The sequence below is a fragment of the Cololabis saira genome, chromosome 12, assembly GCF_033807715.1.
Source record: "Cololabis saira isolate AMF1-May2022 chromosome 12, fColSai1.1, whole genome shotgun sequence".
Classification (NCBI taxonomy): Eukaryota; Metazoa; Chordata; class Actinopteri; order Beloniformes; family Belonidae; genus Cololabis; species Cololabis saira.
Genome location: NC_084598.1, coordinates 37,738,730 through 37,756,363, shown reverse-complemented (window position 1 = coordinate 37,756,363; position 17,634 = coordinate 37,738,730). Strand labels below are relative to the sequence as shown.

At 43.9% G+C, this 17,634-nt stretch overlaps 1 protein-coding gene and 1 pseudogene across 1 annotated transcript; one reads left to right on the top strand and one right to left on the bottom strand.

Annotated features, from left to right (window-relative positions):
- Positions 1–3,159: 3,159 nt before the first annotated feature.
- On the top strand, positions 3,160–12,318 carry LOC133457445 (uncharacterized). The gene is made up of 2 exons (XM_061736739.1): positions 3,160–3,303; positions 8,287–12,318. Exons 1-2 carry the CDS (start codon positions 3,167–3,169, stop codon positions 10,769–10,771), a joined length of 2,622 nt encoding a protein of 873 aa, XP_061592723.1. The 5' UTR covers positions 3,160–3,166; the 3' UTR covers positions 10,772–12,318.
- A 260-nt stretch (positions 12,319–12,578) lies between these two features.
- On the bottom strand, positions 12,579–12,691 carry LOC133457580 (5S ribosomal RNA; annotated as a pseudogene).
- Between the last annotated feature and the right edge of the window lie 4,943 nt (positions 12,692–17,634).

Here is a 17,634-nt window from a genome sequence, read left to right as displayed (position 1 = left end):
TACATTTCAAAATAAGAGTCCCGTAGCGTTTCATTGGGCATATACACCCTTCATTTCTTTAAAATGCTTTTATTTTGAAATATTGCTACAAACTGATACAAATTGGTTGATAGAAACTTTCAAAATAAGTGCCCCCTAGCGTTTCATTGGGCATATACACCATCCATTTCTTTAAAATTTTTTTATTTTTTAAATATTTACTGGAAGCTGTTGATACGAACTTTCAAAATAAGAGCCACAGAGCGTTTCAGTAGGCTTACACACCCTTCATTCTATTTAAAATGGTTTTATTTTGAAATATTTGCCTCGCAGCCATTGGGCAGCACTACGGTCGCCATGGAAACCGTTGCAATAAAACCTCCATCTGATTAGAAAATGTACTTGTACTTGTTCATGTTGTGCAGATACTGTGCTGAGGACAATAAAGTGAAAAAGGGATCTGAACCGCAAGACTTTTATTTTCCGGAGGAAGGAGTTCCGGTTACAGGTAGTATATGTATATGTATATATATATATATATATATATATATATATATATATATATATATATATATATATATATATATATATATATATATAAAGGGAAGCCTTTTGTGTCTGGCAAAACGACATAACCTGCAAAGCCAAGAGACAGGCTCACTCTAGAGCCAGAACGTCACGTCCAGAACCGCGTGAGACGGATTAAAAACTCCTGGTGGACTGAGATAGCACTGTAAATCCAGAGGTTGGCAGACTCTGGAGGCACTAGAGGCTTTTTCAGTGCTACAAAGGCTGTCTATGGCCCAAGGCACTGTGGCCAAAACCCTCTACGCTCAAAGGACGGGCAGGAGCTGTTGAAGGACAACGGGTCCATAAACAACCGATGGAGAAAACACTTCCAGGAACTCTTCCATCGCAACAGCACAACTCAATCAGATGTCATCAGCCACCTCCCTCAGAGTCCCATCAAGGAAGACATGGGGGAACCTCCCACCTTAACAGAGGTCCAAGATGCCATCAGGAGCCTGAAAAACAACAAGGCCACCGGTCCAGATGGGATGCCAGCTGAGGTCCTAAAGGAAGGTGGACCAGAGCTCCTCCAAGCCCTCCTTCTGAAGGTCTGGGAAAAAGAAGAACTCCCCTCAGAGCTCAGGGATTCTCTGATAGTGAGCATTTTCAAGAAGGGGGATAAAGCGGATTGTGGAAACTATAGGGGCATATCATTCCTTTCAACCACTGGCAAAGTAATCGCTCGTGTTCTCTCCCGCTGTCTGAGGAAGTTCTCCCAGAATCACAGTGCAGTTTCATCCATCTAGAGGCACAGCAGATATGATTTTTACAGCACGCCAACTCCAGGAGAAATGCAGTGAACATAAGCAGCCGTTGTACACAGCTTTCATAGACCTGTCAAAGGCCTTTGAGACGGTAGACCATCAGGCCCTGTGGAGCATCCTTCTGCGTTAGGCTGTCCGGACAAATATTTCAGAATACTGAGGTTACTGCATGACAGCCACAGTTCTCAACAGCAGCGGCTCCTTGTCTGAGCCCTTCACTGTGGAGACAGGGGTCAAAAAGGGATGCATTATTGCATCCACCTTGTTTTCACTTTTCATTTCTGCCATACTACACCTCATTGGCAAAGAGCTGCCACAAGGAATTCCGATCTGGTACAGGATTGATGGCAGGCTCTTTAACCTTAACAGGTTCAAAGCCAAAACTAAGATTCAATACACCACTGTCATGGAGCTCCAGTATGCGTACGACAATGCCATCGAGGCACACTCTGCAGAAGACCTCCAGGGCATCCTGAACGCCTTTGCTAAGGCATACAGAGCCCTGGGTCTGGCCTTGAACATCAAGAAGGTCAGGTGCTACATCAGCCTCCTCCCAACCAGCCACCTACTCCACCCACCATAAAAGTGGACAACACCACGCTTGAAAATGTTCACCACTTACCCTACTTCGGCAGCCAGCCTTCTCTCCTCCAAAGTGGAGCTTATGCCAGACTCCGGAAAAGAGTCTTTGAAGACCGAGATCTCCAGGTCAAAACCAAGCTCCTGTTTTACAAGGCTGTGGTTCTCCCCACCTTGCTGTATGGGGCAGAATCATGGACAACCTACAGCAGGCACCTCAGAGCTCTAGAACAGCACCACCAGAGAACCTTGAGAAACATACTCAGGATCAAATGGGAGGACAGACGCACTAACATTAGCGTTCTGGAGGAAGCCAAAATGCCCAACATCACCACCTTAATAATGCAGCACCAACTCCTATAGACTGTCCATCTCATCCGCATGTCCGACACCTGTCTCCCCAAACAAATTCTATACTCTCAGCTGGACAGAGGTCAGCGAGCTCCAGGTGGGCAGAAGAAACGTTTTAAGGACAACATCAGGAACAATCTGAAGAAATTCCTGATAACATCTCAGGACTGGGAGCACATGGCCTTGAACAGGCACTGCTGGAGGGCAGCGGTGCAAGAAGGTGCAGCACATTATGAGAAGGAACTCCACCGTGTCGCACAAACCAAACGACAACTCCGTAAGGAAAGACAGAAACAGGCTCCAGCACGACCACAACCCATCACCACTTTCCCCTATCCACATTGCAAAAAAATATGTGGGTCACGGATCGGCATCTACGGCCACCTGAAGACCCACAAGTAGACCACCCGCGAAGAAGACTGTCATACTCGTCTCGAGTGACCGCCGATCATGTATATGTGGGTGTGTCTGTCTGTATGTGTGGGTGTGTCTGCATGTGTGTGTGTATATGTTGGTGTGTATGTGTGTGTGTGTGTGTGTGTGTGTGTGTGTGTGTGTGTGTGTGTGTGTGTATATGTTGGTGTGGCTGTGTGTGTGTCTGTATGTGTGTGATTGTATATGTTGGTGTGTGTGTGTGTGTGTGTGTGTGTGTGTGTGTGTTGGTGTGGCTGTGTGTGTGTATGTGGGTGTGTCTGTATGTGTGTGATTGTGTGTGTGTGTGTGTGTGTGTGTGTGTGTGTGTGTGTGTGTGTGTGTGTGTGTGTGTGTGTGTGTGTGTGTGTGTGTGTGTGTGTGTGTGTGTGTGTGTGTGTGTGTGTTAGGGGGAGACCAGCATCATATTTCTGTCTCCTCCCCCCTCCCCCCACATCCCATAATAACCCCCCCCCTGAGTCCCCCCGCCACCAGAACCGGGAGCCCCGACCATGAGCGCGGATCCCCCCCCCGATGTGGCCGGCTACGGCGCTGCCATCATGAAGAACGTGTGGGAGATCCGCACGCGCGAGTCCTGGGAGCGGCGGCAGCTGGAGGACGAGCGGCGGGAGCGGAGTGCCCTGGACATGTGAGAGACATCCCATCATATTCGAATATCAGCCAGACCTGACAGAGAAATGTGTCTTCCTCTTTTTTTACTGGTCATAAGTGAATATTTTAAGTATAAAACGTGAAATTAAGGATTAAATAGAGAGTATAACCAATTATATCCTATGGAATGCCGATTCTTTCAAAATAAAATGAATAAATAAATAGTTAAATTATGAAATATTAAATTAAATAAATGAATAACAATGAAATAAATACAAAATTCATTAATAAAACTAGTTTATTTCATAATGACATATTTATTCATTTCATTAGACTTTTATTTTGAAATGCTACCATTACGTATTACATTTCATGACACTTATTTCGTTACAAAATAAAAGTGTCATGAAATAAATAAATATTCCATTACAAAATATAAGTGTCATGAGGTGTAATACGTAAACGTGGCATTACAAAATAACCAATCATGAAATTGAATTCGTAAACCTGGAATGTCAAAATCAATAAATATCAATATATAATATCAATAAAAAAAAGTCATCATTTAAAAAATAACAATAATTTAGTCTTTATTTCCTTGTCAGATTCATTTATTCAATTGAATATTTTGATTAAACATCAGCTGAACTTATTTATTCCCTAAAATAAGAAGAAAAAAATGAGCATCCAAGTCCAGGAACCTGATTCCTCTGGTTTGTGGAAAGGTCACCGGTTAACTCTCGAACCTTCGACCTCTCAGGCAGCTCGAGCAGCCGGACAGATTTAGGGGGGGGGGGGGTAATGAATACTTCAATAAAGTAAATCATTTTTACAACCTTTACTAAAAAAAAAACGGGAACCGAGGAGCTCGAGGCGAACAGAAAGCTCCTAGAATGCCCTGAAAAGACCGGTAAACCTATCCAGATTAAATATGATGTGACCAGACAATCTCCCAGAATCCTTTGCTTTATATAAAAGCCCTTGAATGCTGCATTTGGGGTGTCTTTGAGAGCGATTAAAGCGGATTAAAAAAGCAACACCCGGTGGAGGAGAAGAAGAGGAGTCAAGTGTCCGGCTCCGCCCCCGCTAACTAGCGCTAATTAAAAGAGCTATGTTGCCATATTTGAGCAACACATGTCACGAAGATTTAAAGAGCATATTGCAGGTTAGAATTTTTTCAAAAATGATACCTGACCTTATGTGAAAATGACTATGTGAGAAGTTAATATAGGATTTAATATGTTTTACAAGACATAAGGGCACTTATTCAGAGGAAAAAGTGGCTGATTTTAGCCACGCTCCTACAAATGCTACGTCATATGACGTAGCACCAGGGAGACGTCTCCACAGCTGCCCCATCTGACTGGCAGACCCCATACACACGTAGCCAGGTATCTGCTAAACCCAAGATATTTTCCTACGTTTGGACCTGTCATCCACATGAAAACGCAAATAAACGAATGTTTAAAAAAAACTCCGGGCAAAGTGAAGATTTTTGAAGACTCCGTTTATGTAGACGCGTGTAGACCTGGTGTAGACAGAGATAACCGGAGTTTTGCGTTTTCGAACGTCACATTATGCTCCAAAACAACAACAAATCTGCCTGACGCCTGAGTCTGACGTCTAACGTGCGACCCAGAACTACAGATGATCCACCATCTGTCCTCCAAGCTATTTATTAAATAAATGGTCTCTGCTCTTGACACTGTTACACCGACGCGGAGCCTACGCCGTAGGGTACGCGGCGACGCGCAGCAGGGCTGCAGCTGGGCTGCGTCGATTAACGCAGCAGCTCTGCGGCGGACACGGCGAAACTCCAACTCGTTACCCGAGGAGGAGACGCGGATCCCGGGGAAGCGGCGCAGCAGAGGCGGCCCGGAGGCTGGAAGACCAAATGATCTACAGGTCTGTGCTTATGAAAGTGGTCGAAAACGCAGATCTTCGGTTAAGTGTGGAAGGTTTTTTTTTTTTTAACAACGATGTAATGTGGATAAACGAAGGGGGGGAAGTATTCGGTTTTAAAAATACCCGGCTATTTCGGATGCTTTTAATCAGAAAAAAGAGAAGATAATAAGCAATCTACAAACGTAGACAGATTACAAGTACTCACCCATTTTTAAGGAGTTTCAGAGTTTCTTTCAGGAGCACGGGCGGGTGCTGTAGTGAATAAAGGCGGATTTATGGTTCCGCGTAAAATCGACGGCGTAGCCTACGGTGTAGGTTACGCGGCGCACGCAGCGTTCTGTGCGTCGCCGCGTAACCTACGCCATAGGGTCTGCGTTGGTACAACGCGGACCCATAAATCAGCCTTTTAAAAAGCGAGTTTCAGCTGTCAATCAAAAGAACGTGGGGGGCCTAACGGGTTTCGTAATTATAAGGCTGTGGCCCGTCATATTGGTGTGAATACACATTCACAACCTCTTCAACTAACATTAAGATCCATTATTTTTCCTATTGTTGAATTCACCGCGCTCCCCTATGCCACGTCACTTCCGGTTCAACTTTTTCAGATGCGGAAGCAAAATACTCTCACAAAAACAACTCCGGAGGTCACTGTAGTATATATTTATGCGTATTTCAATGAAAATTCAGTTCCTACATTATTTTCCTACACATTGATTCACAGGGGTCTCCAACCTGCAATATGCTCTTTAAAAAAAGATCGGAGATACTACTTGATTTGTGCTTGTGCATACAACTTGACTTACCGGTATGCATACTACTAGATTTGTGCATACTACTTAATTTGTGCGTACTACTTGATTTGTGCATACTACTTTATTTGTGCATACTACTTGACTTATGCATACTACTAGATTTGTGCATACTACTTAATTTGTGCGTACTACTTGATTTGTGCATACTACTTGATTTGTGCATACTACTTTATTTGTGCATACTACTTGACTTATGCATACTACTAGATTTGTGCATACTACTTGTCTTATGTATGCTACTTGATTTGTGCATACTACCATATTTGTGCATACTATTTGACTTATGCATACTACTAGATTTGTGCATACTTATCTTATGCATACTACTTGATTTGTGCATACTTGTCTTATGCATACTACTTGATTTGTGCATACTACTTGTCTTATGCATACTACTAGATTTGTGCATACTATTTGATTTGTGCATACTACTTGATTTGTGCATACTACTTGATTTGTCCATACTACTTGATTTGTGCATACTACTTGATGTATGCATACTATTTGTGCATACTACTTGATTTGTGCATACTACTAGATTTGTGCATACTACTTGATTTGTGCATACTACTTGATTTGCGTGTATTACTTGATTTGTGCATACTACTAGATTTGTGCATACTACTTGTCTTATACATACTATTTGATTTGTGCATACTACTTGATTTGTGCATACTACTTGATTTGTCCATACTACTTGATTTGTGCATACTACTTGACGTATGCATACTACTAGATTTGTGCGTACTACTTGATTTGCGTGTATTACTTGATTTGTACATACTACATGATTTGTCCATACTACTTGATTTGTGTATACTACTAGATTTGTGCATACTACTAGATTTGTGCATACTACTTGTCTTGTGGATACTACTTGATTTGTGCATACTATTTGATTTGTGCGTACTACTTGATTTGTGCGTACTACTTGATTTGTGCGTACTACTTGATTTGTGCGTACTACTTGACATATGCATACTACTAGATTTGTGCATACTACTAGATTTGTGCGTACTACTTGATTTGTGCATACTACTTGACGTATAAATACTACTTGATTTGCGTGTATTGATTTGTACATACTACATGATTTGTGCATACTATTTGATTTGTCCATACTACTTGATTTGTGCATACTACTTGATTTGTGCATACTACTTTATTTGTGCATACTACTTGACGTATGCATACTACTTGACTTATGCATACTACTAGATTTGTGCATACTACTAGATTTGTGCATACTACTAGATTTGTGCATACTATTTGATTTGTCCATACTACTTGACTTATGCATACTACTTGATTTGTGCATACTATTTGATTTGTCCATACTACTAGATTTGTGCATACTACTTTATTTGTGCGTACTACTTGTCTTATGCATACTACTTGATTTGTGCATACTACTAGATTTGTGCATACTACTTGTCTTATGCATACTACTTGACTTATGCATACTACTTGACTTATGCATACTACTAGATTTGTGCATACTACTTGTCTTATGCATACTTCTTGACTTATGCATACTACTTGACTTATGCATACTACTTGACTTATGCATACTACTAGATTTGTGCATACTACTTGTCTTATGCATACTATTTGATTTGTGCGTACTACTTGTCTTATGCATACTACTTGATTTGTGCATACTATTTCATTTGTCCGTACTACTATATTTGTGCATACTACTATATTTGTGCATACTACTTGATTGGTGCATACTACTTGATCGGTGCATACTAATTGATTTGTGCATACTAATTGATTTGTGCATACTACTTGATTTGTGCGTACTACTTGATTTGTGCATACTACTTGACTTATGCATACTACTAGATTTGTGCATACTAATTGATTTGTGCATACTACTTGATTTGTGCGTACTACTTGATTTGTCCATACTACTTGATTTGTGCATACTACTAGATTTGTGCATACTACTTGACTCATGCATACTATTAGATTTGTGCATACTACTTGATTTGTGCGTACTACTTGATTTGTGCATACTACTTGACTTATGCCTACTACTAGATTTGTGCATACTACTTGATTTGTGCGTACTACTTGATTTGTGCATACTACTTGATTTGTGTATACTACTTGATTTGTGTATACTACTTGATTTGTGCGTACTACTTGATTTGTCCATACTACTTGATTTGTGTATACTACTTGATTTGTGCGTACTACTTGATTTGTGCGTACTACTTGATTTGTACATACTACTTGATTTACTACTTTAAACGCAACTCATGAAACAGTTCTCCGATGTTTGTGTTTTCCTGCAGCATCAACAAGGACTGGGCTGATCGTATCTACGCCAAGATGGGAGCCCCCAAAAAGGTGGCGAAGAAACCCAAACCCTCCGAGCTCGAGCTAGACGACAACCTCTGGAAGGGCAAGGTGCCCGCAACCCCTCGTACTGCCCCTGTCCGGAAATCGGAAATCAAAGCCAGTGCCACCCCCCTTCCCCCTCCCCCTCCAGCAACGGTTCAAAAGGTGCAGGTCAAGCGTCCGAACCGGCTACAGCTACTAATGTCCATCGCGGAAACTCAACCCTCCGCGGCAGTTTGGAGCAAGGCATGGAAGTACAAGTCCTCCCCCCCACCAGAGGAGGGCTCGTGTACCGACTGGGGCCAGTGCTGGATGTTCCGCACCAGCCAGCCTCACTCTGAACCCGGTACGCCCTTCCCAGAAGAGCCCAACATGGCCGACCCTGAGACCCTCCACCTCTGGAGAAAGCCAGACTCCATCAAGGTGGAACCCCAGGAGTTAGACTGGACCCTCCCCGGGGAGGACTGGCAAGCCTCCTGCGATAGATCCGACATCATCAAGGGATGGGATAAATCAGAAGATGGGGGGACTTCGGCCGAGGATGGACTCTTCACGGCACTGGTGGAAACCCAACGCCGCAATGAGGTCTTGTCTTCATCAGAGTGGATGGATTCGTGGCGGTCCACCAAGCCTGAACGTGAACCGGATCCTTTCCCAGCTCTGAGTGATGGTTCAACGGAAGTCCAAAAGCAAGACGAAGCAAGTGAGAGGACCTCCCAATGGGAGGACAGTTGGAGATCAGTCAACCATCATGGTAGGAAGGACTCAAAGGTTCAAGCTGCCAGACAAGAGTGGGCCGGTTCATGGAGAGCAGCTACCAAAGCCAACCTCAAAACGCCTCATCAACATGAGGAGAAAGAGCTACAACACCATGAAATAGTGTCTCCCAGGACCCCCCACAAGGATTTGCACCTACAACTCGACGGGTTTGAGCTGGATTCCGACTGGAACAAGTCATGGCAGGTGATAAAAAACAACTCAAAGCCGTCTCAAGAGATAGACAAGGTACTAAAGGCCTTGCCACCGCTGACGGAAATGGTTTCAGACCCTCAAGAGGTAGGGGAACCCCCTAAGGTGGAGTACTCTGAGAAAGCCGATCCGTACTACGAGCAACTCAGACATGATGTGATATTTCAAGGACGGAGGCAACTCTCCAATTCAAAGGTGCTCCTTCTAGAAGACCTACTGAAGGTATCACCACTGCCGGAATGGAAGGACTCTTGGAAGTTGATAAAACATAGAAAGAGAGTGGAGAGGAGACGATTCCGGCCCGATCCGATGGAGCCTTTCAAAGAGGGTGAGATGGGCGTTTTCTTAGAGGGTTCGTGGAAATGTACCTATCAGCCCCTGAATCAGACACCCGAGCTCTGGGAGCAAGACTGGTCCACTTTCCAGCGACACCGGGATAAGTCACCAGAATTCCCTACTAATGGACCCACTGATGAGCAGATTTGGGGGGAATCGTGGAAGTTCTCGGTGCCTCAGCATCAGTCAGAACCTGAGCAAGGAACAGCGGCTGAAGGAAGAGGGCATTCCTGGTCCTTATTGGATTGGCAGGATTCCTGGATGGTGTCGGAAACCCAGTTCCACCATGACAAACCCTCTCTGAGTCAGTGGAGGAATGCCTGGAGGAGGTCCGTCCACCACACGCCGGACAAGGGGGGCGACGAATCCGCAGTGATCCAACAACCGAAGAAGATCCTTTCCTTGGAGGGAGCCAGGGCTAAAATGAGCCGCTCTTTTGACGATGCAATGTTCAGGGAACAATATCCCGAAAGGGAGTGGAGGTCTTCCTGGAGTGCTGAGCCGCTTTTAAAACCGAAATCCAGCCGTAGTGAACCCGGAACAATTGATAACAACCAAAGTGACCTTGCTCAAAGGCAGCAAGCCTTAGCTAATGAGCGTGGATGTAAATGGGGTATGTCCTTCAGGATTGCCAACCCCATGCCCCACCTGGAGGGGCCCTGGACGGAGTCTTGCCCCAACCCCGTTCGGTATCCACCAATCTGGTCGAGGCACAAGGAGACGCGTGCCAACTTAAGCAAATCCGATGCTGACCTCAGGTTCTGGGCAAACTCGCATCTCCTTCTGCGGGGTTCCGGACCACAGAAGACGGGGAGAAGGAGCCACGGCGACCCCCGGGTGATCTTAACCAAAAAGCCAAAAACCAGAAAGCATCTGCTCTCCAACATCGTGAAGGAGCAGAAGTCGGACAAGAAGTGGGCAGGGTGCCACCTCCTGGCTAAAACCCAACCGCGTTCAAAGAAAGGCGGTGGCTCGGCGACCAAACCCATGATTGAAAAAGAACCCGAAGACAAACTCTTTGAGGACTGGGGGGAGTCCTGGAAGTTCTTGGTCCATCCTGAAAGCCTGAAGAAGTCCGTCAAGTCCCTCTCGGGCTGGGGTGACTCGTGGAAGTTCCTCCTTCCGCCGTATTAGCGAGTCTCTTAGCTACGATAAAAGCCAAGTAGCTAAGGCGACTTCAAGCATGACATCGCTTGAAATATTAGAATGAGTTCAGTTCTTAGTTTAGTTTTTCCTTCTATAGATGACAATAGTGACATTATTTTGAAAATCTTTGTCAGACGAAATGCAAACAAACCCTAAACTGGTTCCTAACCCCCTGACCCATCTAGCCCTAACCCCAAACCCCTAACCCAACCCCTATCTCTATCCCTAAAAAACAATAAATGACTTCACTATAAGAACTACAGCACTAATCTAGTTGTGTCTATTTCACCTTTTCTTCAAATTTTGTGTCCATGTATCATAAATTCCATCATTCTGACGATGAATGTAGCAATTAGCATCTTTAAAAGCTGTTTATTGTGTGGGGCACTGTGGCGCAGCTGGTAGTGCAGCTGTCTCACAGCAGGAAGGTCCTGGGTTCAATTCCCGCATTTCTGTATGAAGTTTGCATGTTCTCCCTGTGTTCCCTTGGGTAGTTAAACAAAAACATGCAACAGTCCTGGGCTATACATGCCCCCTCTGGCCAACCGAGGCGCCAGATGGGGGGGGATAAACTGCTTTTAACCTTGGTTATTACCTGTTGAAGCTGTATGAATTCAAATATGCGCTACACACAGAGAGATGCTCGGACTGAACTATCTGCCTTTTCAGGAGAAGAACAATCTCCCCCAATGACACTGAGCATGTGAGGACGGTAACGTCTCTATTAGGACCACATTAAAATAAAATATTTTACAAATGACCAACAATTGACCCTCTCATGCTGGTCAAATTTGTGCAAACTCTGATTGTGGATGCATGAACTTTGACAACAACACCTTTAAATGATCTCCAAACCCTATGATTACATTATTGGGATGTTTCAAGACTTTGTTTCAAAGTATATGGTCTGGTTGTTTCTTCAGTGCTTGTAAGAGAAATCTGTTAACTGTGTAGCTCAACTCGTTTTTTAGTTTGTCTTGAAGGGATCTCTGTGCCAAGACTGATGTGTGACCAGTGATGCTGTGAATGAAAATGGAACTTACTCTATTATGAAGTCAGCTGTTGTGATGTCATTATGTTGTGTGATGTCATCATGTCCTTTGATCTTACTTGACTCTGACAGGGTCATGTGACATGACATATCCTCAGTCCTCCACAGGACCAGATACAAACCTCGGCCTGAAACTTCCACTGTGCAGATTCACCCGTTACCTACAGACTGAAGGTAAAAGTCCGTAAGATTCAAATGACAAGAACCTCCAATCCAAACCTCCTCCTCCAGTTGTTGACTTCATCTTCACTTAATACAAGAGGTTGTCTAGGCCGGATGGTCCCCGGCCTGAGTTGGGCGATGGGGGTGTGTGGCAGGGTGGAGGAGCAGCCACTCAGCTGATTGGGCACAACTGTGCTCCACCCTGCTTTCCTTCATAAAGAGCAGCTGCACACCAGCAAGAGGTTTGCTGGGAGAGGTCTCTGCTGAAGGTTCTGCTGGTGCACGTGTGTCTATGGAAGAATAAAGGAGTTCCTGCACTAAACCTTGTGTCCTCTGTCCTGTCGGGTGACCCCCGTAGCACTAGCCCTTGCTACAATGACTTTTGATTGCAGTTACTGCAGAAACCCAGTTAATACCTAGATATTCAAATTATACATGGAAAAACATGAGAACTTGGACAACAACGGTGGAGTTAAAGTGCCTGCAGCATGTGCAAAAAGATTTTGGATGTGAGTGGTCACTGTGAGCATGTTGAAAAATGTGCGGGTAGATTGAGCTCTAGCGTTTTCTGCTGGTTGAAAAAGCTTACAGCACCTGGTATTCCCAGGCGGTCTCCCATTCAAGTACTAACCAGGCCCGACCCTGCTTAGCTTCCGAGATCAGAGATCAGTATTCAGGCTGGTATGGCCATAATAGCGGAAGCTGCAGCTTGAAATTCCCCTTATATAATGTTGAACACGTGGTGACCCGCGATCCTCTGTTTGCGAGGCAAAGATTAAGTGCGGTGTGTTTTAAGAATCACGGGGAGCTCGTTCACGAGCGGGGCGGCCGCAGCTCCGAGCGGAGCTTCAGCTCCGCAGTTGCTGCCGCGTGTCGGCGTCGTACCAGATGCTTCACTTGACGTGATCAGCAGTGTGTTGTTGTCACATTGCATGAGTGTCTAAAATAAGAGGCTGTGAATGGGTGAATAGGAAAAAGGCTAAATCGCTTTGCAGAACCTATAAATGACTGAACTAAAGAAATAAACTATATGAGCGCAATCCATTTACTTTAAGGAGAGACTCGCTCGTCAAATGACGGCATGCAGGTGTTTGTGTTGTTTGGTTGAGATGAAGAAAACACAAACGTGACAGCACACTTGATAAGTATCATCATCGTTTTCAGCAAATCAGTTCCAGCTAGGGTTGCCACCTTTCAGAAATAGAAATAAGGGACACCCCGATTTCAGCAGCACAGGCGCCAAAAAAAAGGGACATCTCCAAAACTTCTAAAATGCATAGAAATGTATTTATTTTACATGAAAAACAAAATGCTTTGATTTGAAGTTTAAAGTGCTTTAATAGCATTGAACTTGTAGGACTGTACAGACAGCCAACCATACTGGTAACTGAAATAGCCTCCTATGCTATGTATCAGCCAAGATGTAGAATATAGCCTACAGGTGAAGAATATGGTGTAAAAGTCAATAATTCAACTTAAAAGGTGAAACTAATACATGTATATTACATAGTCTCATTACAGGCAAAGCAAGATATGTTAAGCCTTTGTTATAATTTTGATGAATGAATTGTTTATTGATTTCATATTCTAATTTTTTGAGATTTTTTATTTTGGGTTTTCATAAACTGAGACATAATCACCAAAATTATAACAAATAAAGGCTTGAAATATCTCACTTTGCATGTAGTGGGAAATAATATATTTGTTTCACCTTAAGTTGAATTTACTACGAATGAAGTTTTGTAATATATTCAAATTTTCCGACCTTCACCTGTGCATTATGACATAAATAAATAAGAGCAGAATATGTGTCTGTATTGGTTCAATACGGAACGCAACTTTTAATTCCCAATTACGAAACAATTCCTTATTTCAAGGGACGGGTGGCAACCCTGGTTCTAGCATCAGACGCACAGCGTTCAAATACAGTTTTACGCGCCAAAACATGGGTGCTGTCATTACCCTACACAAATGCATTTCATTGCCGCCAGAAGTGGTTTCCGCAGCGTCTACCGGTATAAACACAGCGGCGTGGATACTAACCTAAAGCAAAGACTTGCTGCTCGTGAGCTTCTAATGTCGACAACTATCTTTGCCATGGGAACACGGTTCTACTACTTTGACTGGAGATGGCGTTACTCTCCTCCACCCGAATTCAGTGCAGAACTGGGAGGAGAACATGACGACACGGCCCAGCAGAATGGACAGCAAGATCTGCTCCTACTTCATGCAATCCACAATGGTCAATCTGAAAGCCTCTGAGGCAAATCAATATCTGCACAGCAACAAAGTTGGTTGTGTCATGTCATACAAACATGATCGTTTTGTTTATTTGAAAGCAAATGTCGAGTCTAGCCAGTGTTTGAACAATGCGTGGCATAATGCTTGGGTGCTGCTAACTGAAGCTGGAGAAGTCAAAACTGCGGGATGTACGTGTGTTGCTGGATCAGGGAGATTGTGTTCCCATTCAGCTGGGATCCTATGGAAGGTAACAAGATTATTTGACCGCACACACACAATCATCATCACAACAGCCTGCAAATTGCATTGTATTTATGATGCACTGCAAAAACTCAAAATCTTTCCAGGAATATTTGTCTTATTTCTTGTTAAAATGTCTAATTCTTAGTCAAAAAATCCCATTACAGTTAAAACAAGAGTCATTACCAGAAAAATTACTTATTTGACAATTTTCACCTGTTCCAAGTAAATTTTCACTTGAAATAAGTAGAAAAATCTGCCAGTGGGACAAGATTTATCTTCTGATTACTTCTCATTTTTTCTACTTATTTTAATTGAGAATCTACTTGAAAGTTGAAACAGGTGAAAATTGTTGTTTTTTCCAGTGATGAGTCTTGTTTTGACTAAAAATGAGACATTTTAACTAGAAATAAGACAAATATTCTTGTTAAGATTTTGAGTTTTTGCAGTGTGTAGATTAACACACGCAGGCACACACACACTCTATTAATGGTGTAGCTATGGTGGGCACACAATCATCACAACAGCCTGCTACATTGCATTGTATTTATGATGTAGACTCACACACGCAGGCACGCACACCTACACACACAATTAATGTAGCTATGGAGGGCATTGTTTGTCCCATCTCCGAAACCATCAACTGCCTTAGCAAAATACCAGTAGCAATGTTAGTGTATGACATACATACATACATACATACATACATACATACATACATACATACATACATACATACATACATACATACATACATACATACATACATACATACATACATACATACATACATACATACATACATACATACATACATACATACATACATGCTTGTGGCAGTCCATCGTTGTCGATGATGACTTCATATCTCCCGGGGGGGGGGGGGGGGGTTCAGCGCTTGGTGCGCTCATGCCACCTCTTGTGGCTGTGCAGACCAATTGCTGATCCGCACACTTTTCCACACAAGGGGCAGGTGTGTGTTGAACCTGGTTGAGCAGTCCTTGCAGCGCGCTCATGCCGCTGCCTGCGTTTTTCCGCACGTTTTAGGGATGACTTCTCCTCCAGGTGGGAGACACCTGAGAGGCAGGAGGATCGCCAGATGTCTCGGCCTGCCTTATCAGCGGGAATCACAGCTGGCTCAAAATCAGGCACAGGCCACTCACTCTCTGACAAATGGAGGAACTCCAGGCCTTTAATCCATCTTCCATTCGTAAGCAGCTCCACCGCAGTCAATCCACGTGATGCTTCATCTGCAGGATTGATCTTCGTGCTCACATACTTCCACTGACCAACATCTGTAGCCTTTTAATAACAGAGATTCTGTTGGCAACGAAGGTGTGGGTGGGAACGTCTAGTTTCATTACAGATGTACTTGAGGACGGTCGTGCTATCAGTCCAAAACATTGACCTCTCCAGCTGCCACTGTAGCTCCTTTCGCAATATGGCATCCACTCGGACAGCGAGAACTGCTGCTGTGAGCTCCAGGCGAGGAATCGTGATTTGCTTCAGGGGAGCAACGCTGGCTTTCCCCACAAGAAATCCCATGTGCACCATCTTCCATCATCAAGTAAGACGCTGTTCCATAACCAGCTTGACTTGCATCAGAAAAATGAGATATTTGCGCTGTCACAAATATGCCAAAGTCATGAGGTTTGATACAGCGTTCAACTGTGAATGCACTCATCTTTTGAAGATCGCTCAGCCAATCAGACCATTGCTTGGAGAAGGAGGGGGGAATTTTCTCATCCAACATCAGGTTTCTTCTACAGAGCTCCTGCAACATTAACTTGGCTGACATGGTGAAAGGAGCCAAAAATCCAAGCGGATAATACAGCGAGCTCACCACAGAAAAAAATCCTCTCCTAGTTTGCTGCCGTTCCTGCACTGAAGTCCTGAACATGAACTTATCAGACTCAACACACCTTTTCAATCCAAGAGCTCCTTCAACAGGAAGCCGATCTGTGTCCAAATCCAGTTCTTTCATCTCTGTCGCTCTGTCACTTGGGATTGACATCAACACAGACTGGCTGTTTGTTACCCATTTTTGGAGACTGAATCCTCCCTTGCAACAGAGTGCAGTCAAGTCCTTCAACAGTTGAATGGCATCTCCCCCCCAGGCTGTGGACTTCAGGCAGTCATCTACATAAAAGTTAGGGTTGACAGTACTGATTACTTCAGGGGGGAAATCAGATGTATTATCTTCTGCAGTTCTTCTCAAGGCATAATTAGCACAACTTGGGGATGATACAGCTCCAAACAAATGTACCCTCATGCGATATTCTGCTGGTTCTTGGTCAGTGTCGCCCTTGGGCCAACACAGAAATCTGAGGAAGTCAACATGCTTATCAGGTACTTGCACTTGTACCACACTTTCCCATTACCTTGTTCCAGCTGTTCCGTGGGTACCATCTCAGCATAACCTTGATCCAACATGTCACTGAGAAATGAAGTGTACTCCTCCTTGTACTTGACATCTTTCTCAAATTTCCCCTTCAGGCCTTGAAGCCGCTGCTTTGCCACACAGTGATTGTTTGGTAAGGCAGGATCATCTTCTCTGAAAGGTAAATCAATGCAATAATGTCCACTTTTCAGTTCTGTTGTACTTTGCACAATTTTCATAAATGTAATGTCTTCTCTTGACATTTCCAACCGTTCCACTGATGTCTTTTCACTGACATCATGGTTATATTGACTGATGAGCATCTCTTCCAGATGTTCCACAGTATACAATTTGTTGTGATGACGGAACAGCCTGTCTTGACTCCACTGCTGTTTCCACTGTGCAGCGGTCCATTAATTACCCAGCCAACTCTGGTTCTGACTGCGTATGGTCCTTCACTCTGGCTGTTAATCAGCTCCCAGGGTTCCATCACTTTAGGAGCGCCTGTCCCAATGAGCAGATCAACCTCTGAATCCAGATGGTGAAGTTTTATGTTCCTCAGATAAGACCATTTTGCAATATCCTCTTGCTGTGGAATGTTCAGTCTTGACATTGGCAGTCTCTTGAGTTTGGTAATACATTTGGTAACTCAATAAAATCGTCCATGCCAGACACTTCCACACCAGACAACACAGCAGTACACAATTTTCTTCTGCGCCAAGGTTCTCAGTAAAATGTTGGCTGGTTTGCCTCTCAGTGCCAGTCTTCTTGCCAGAC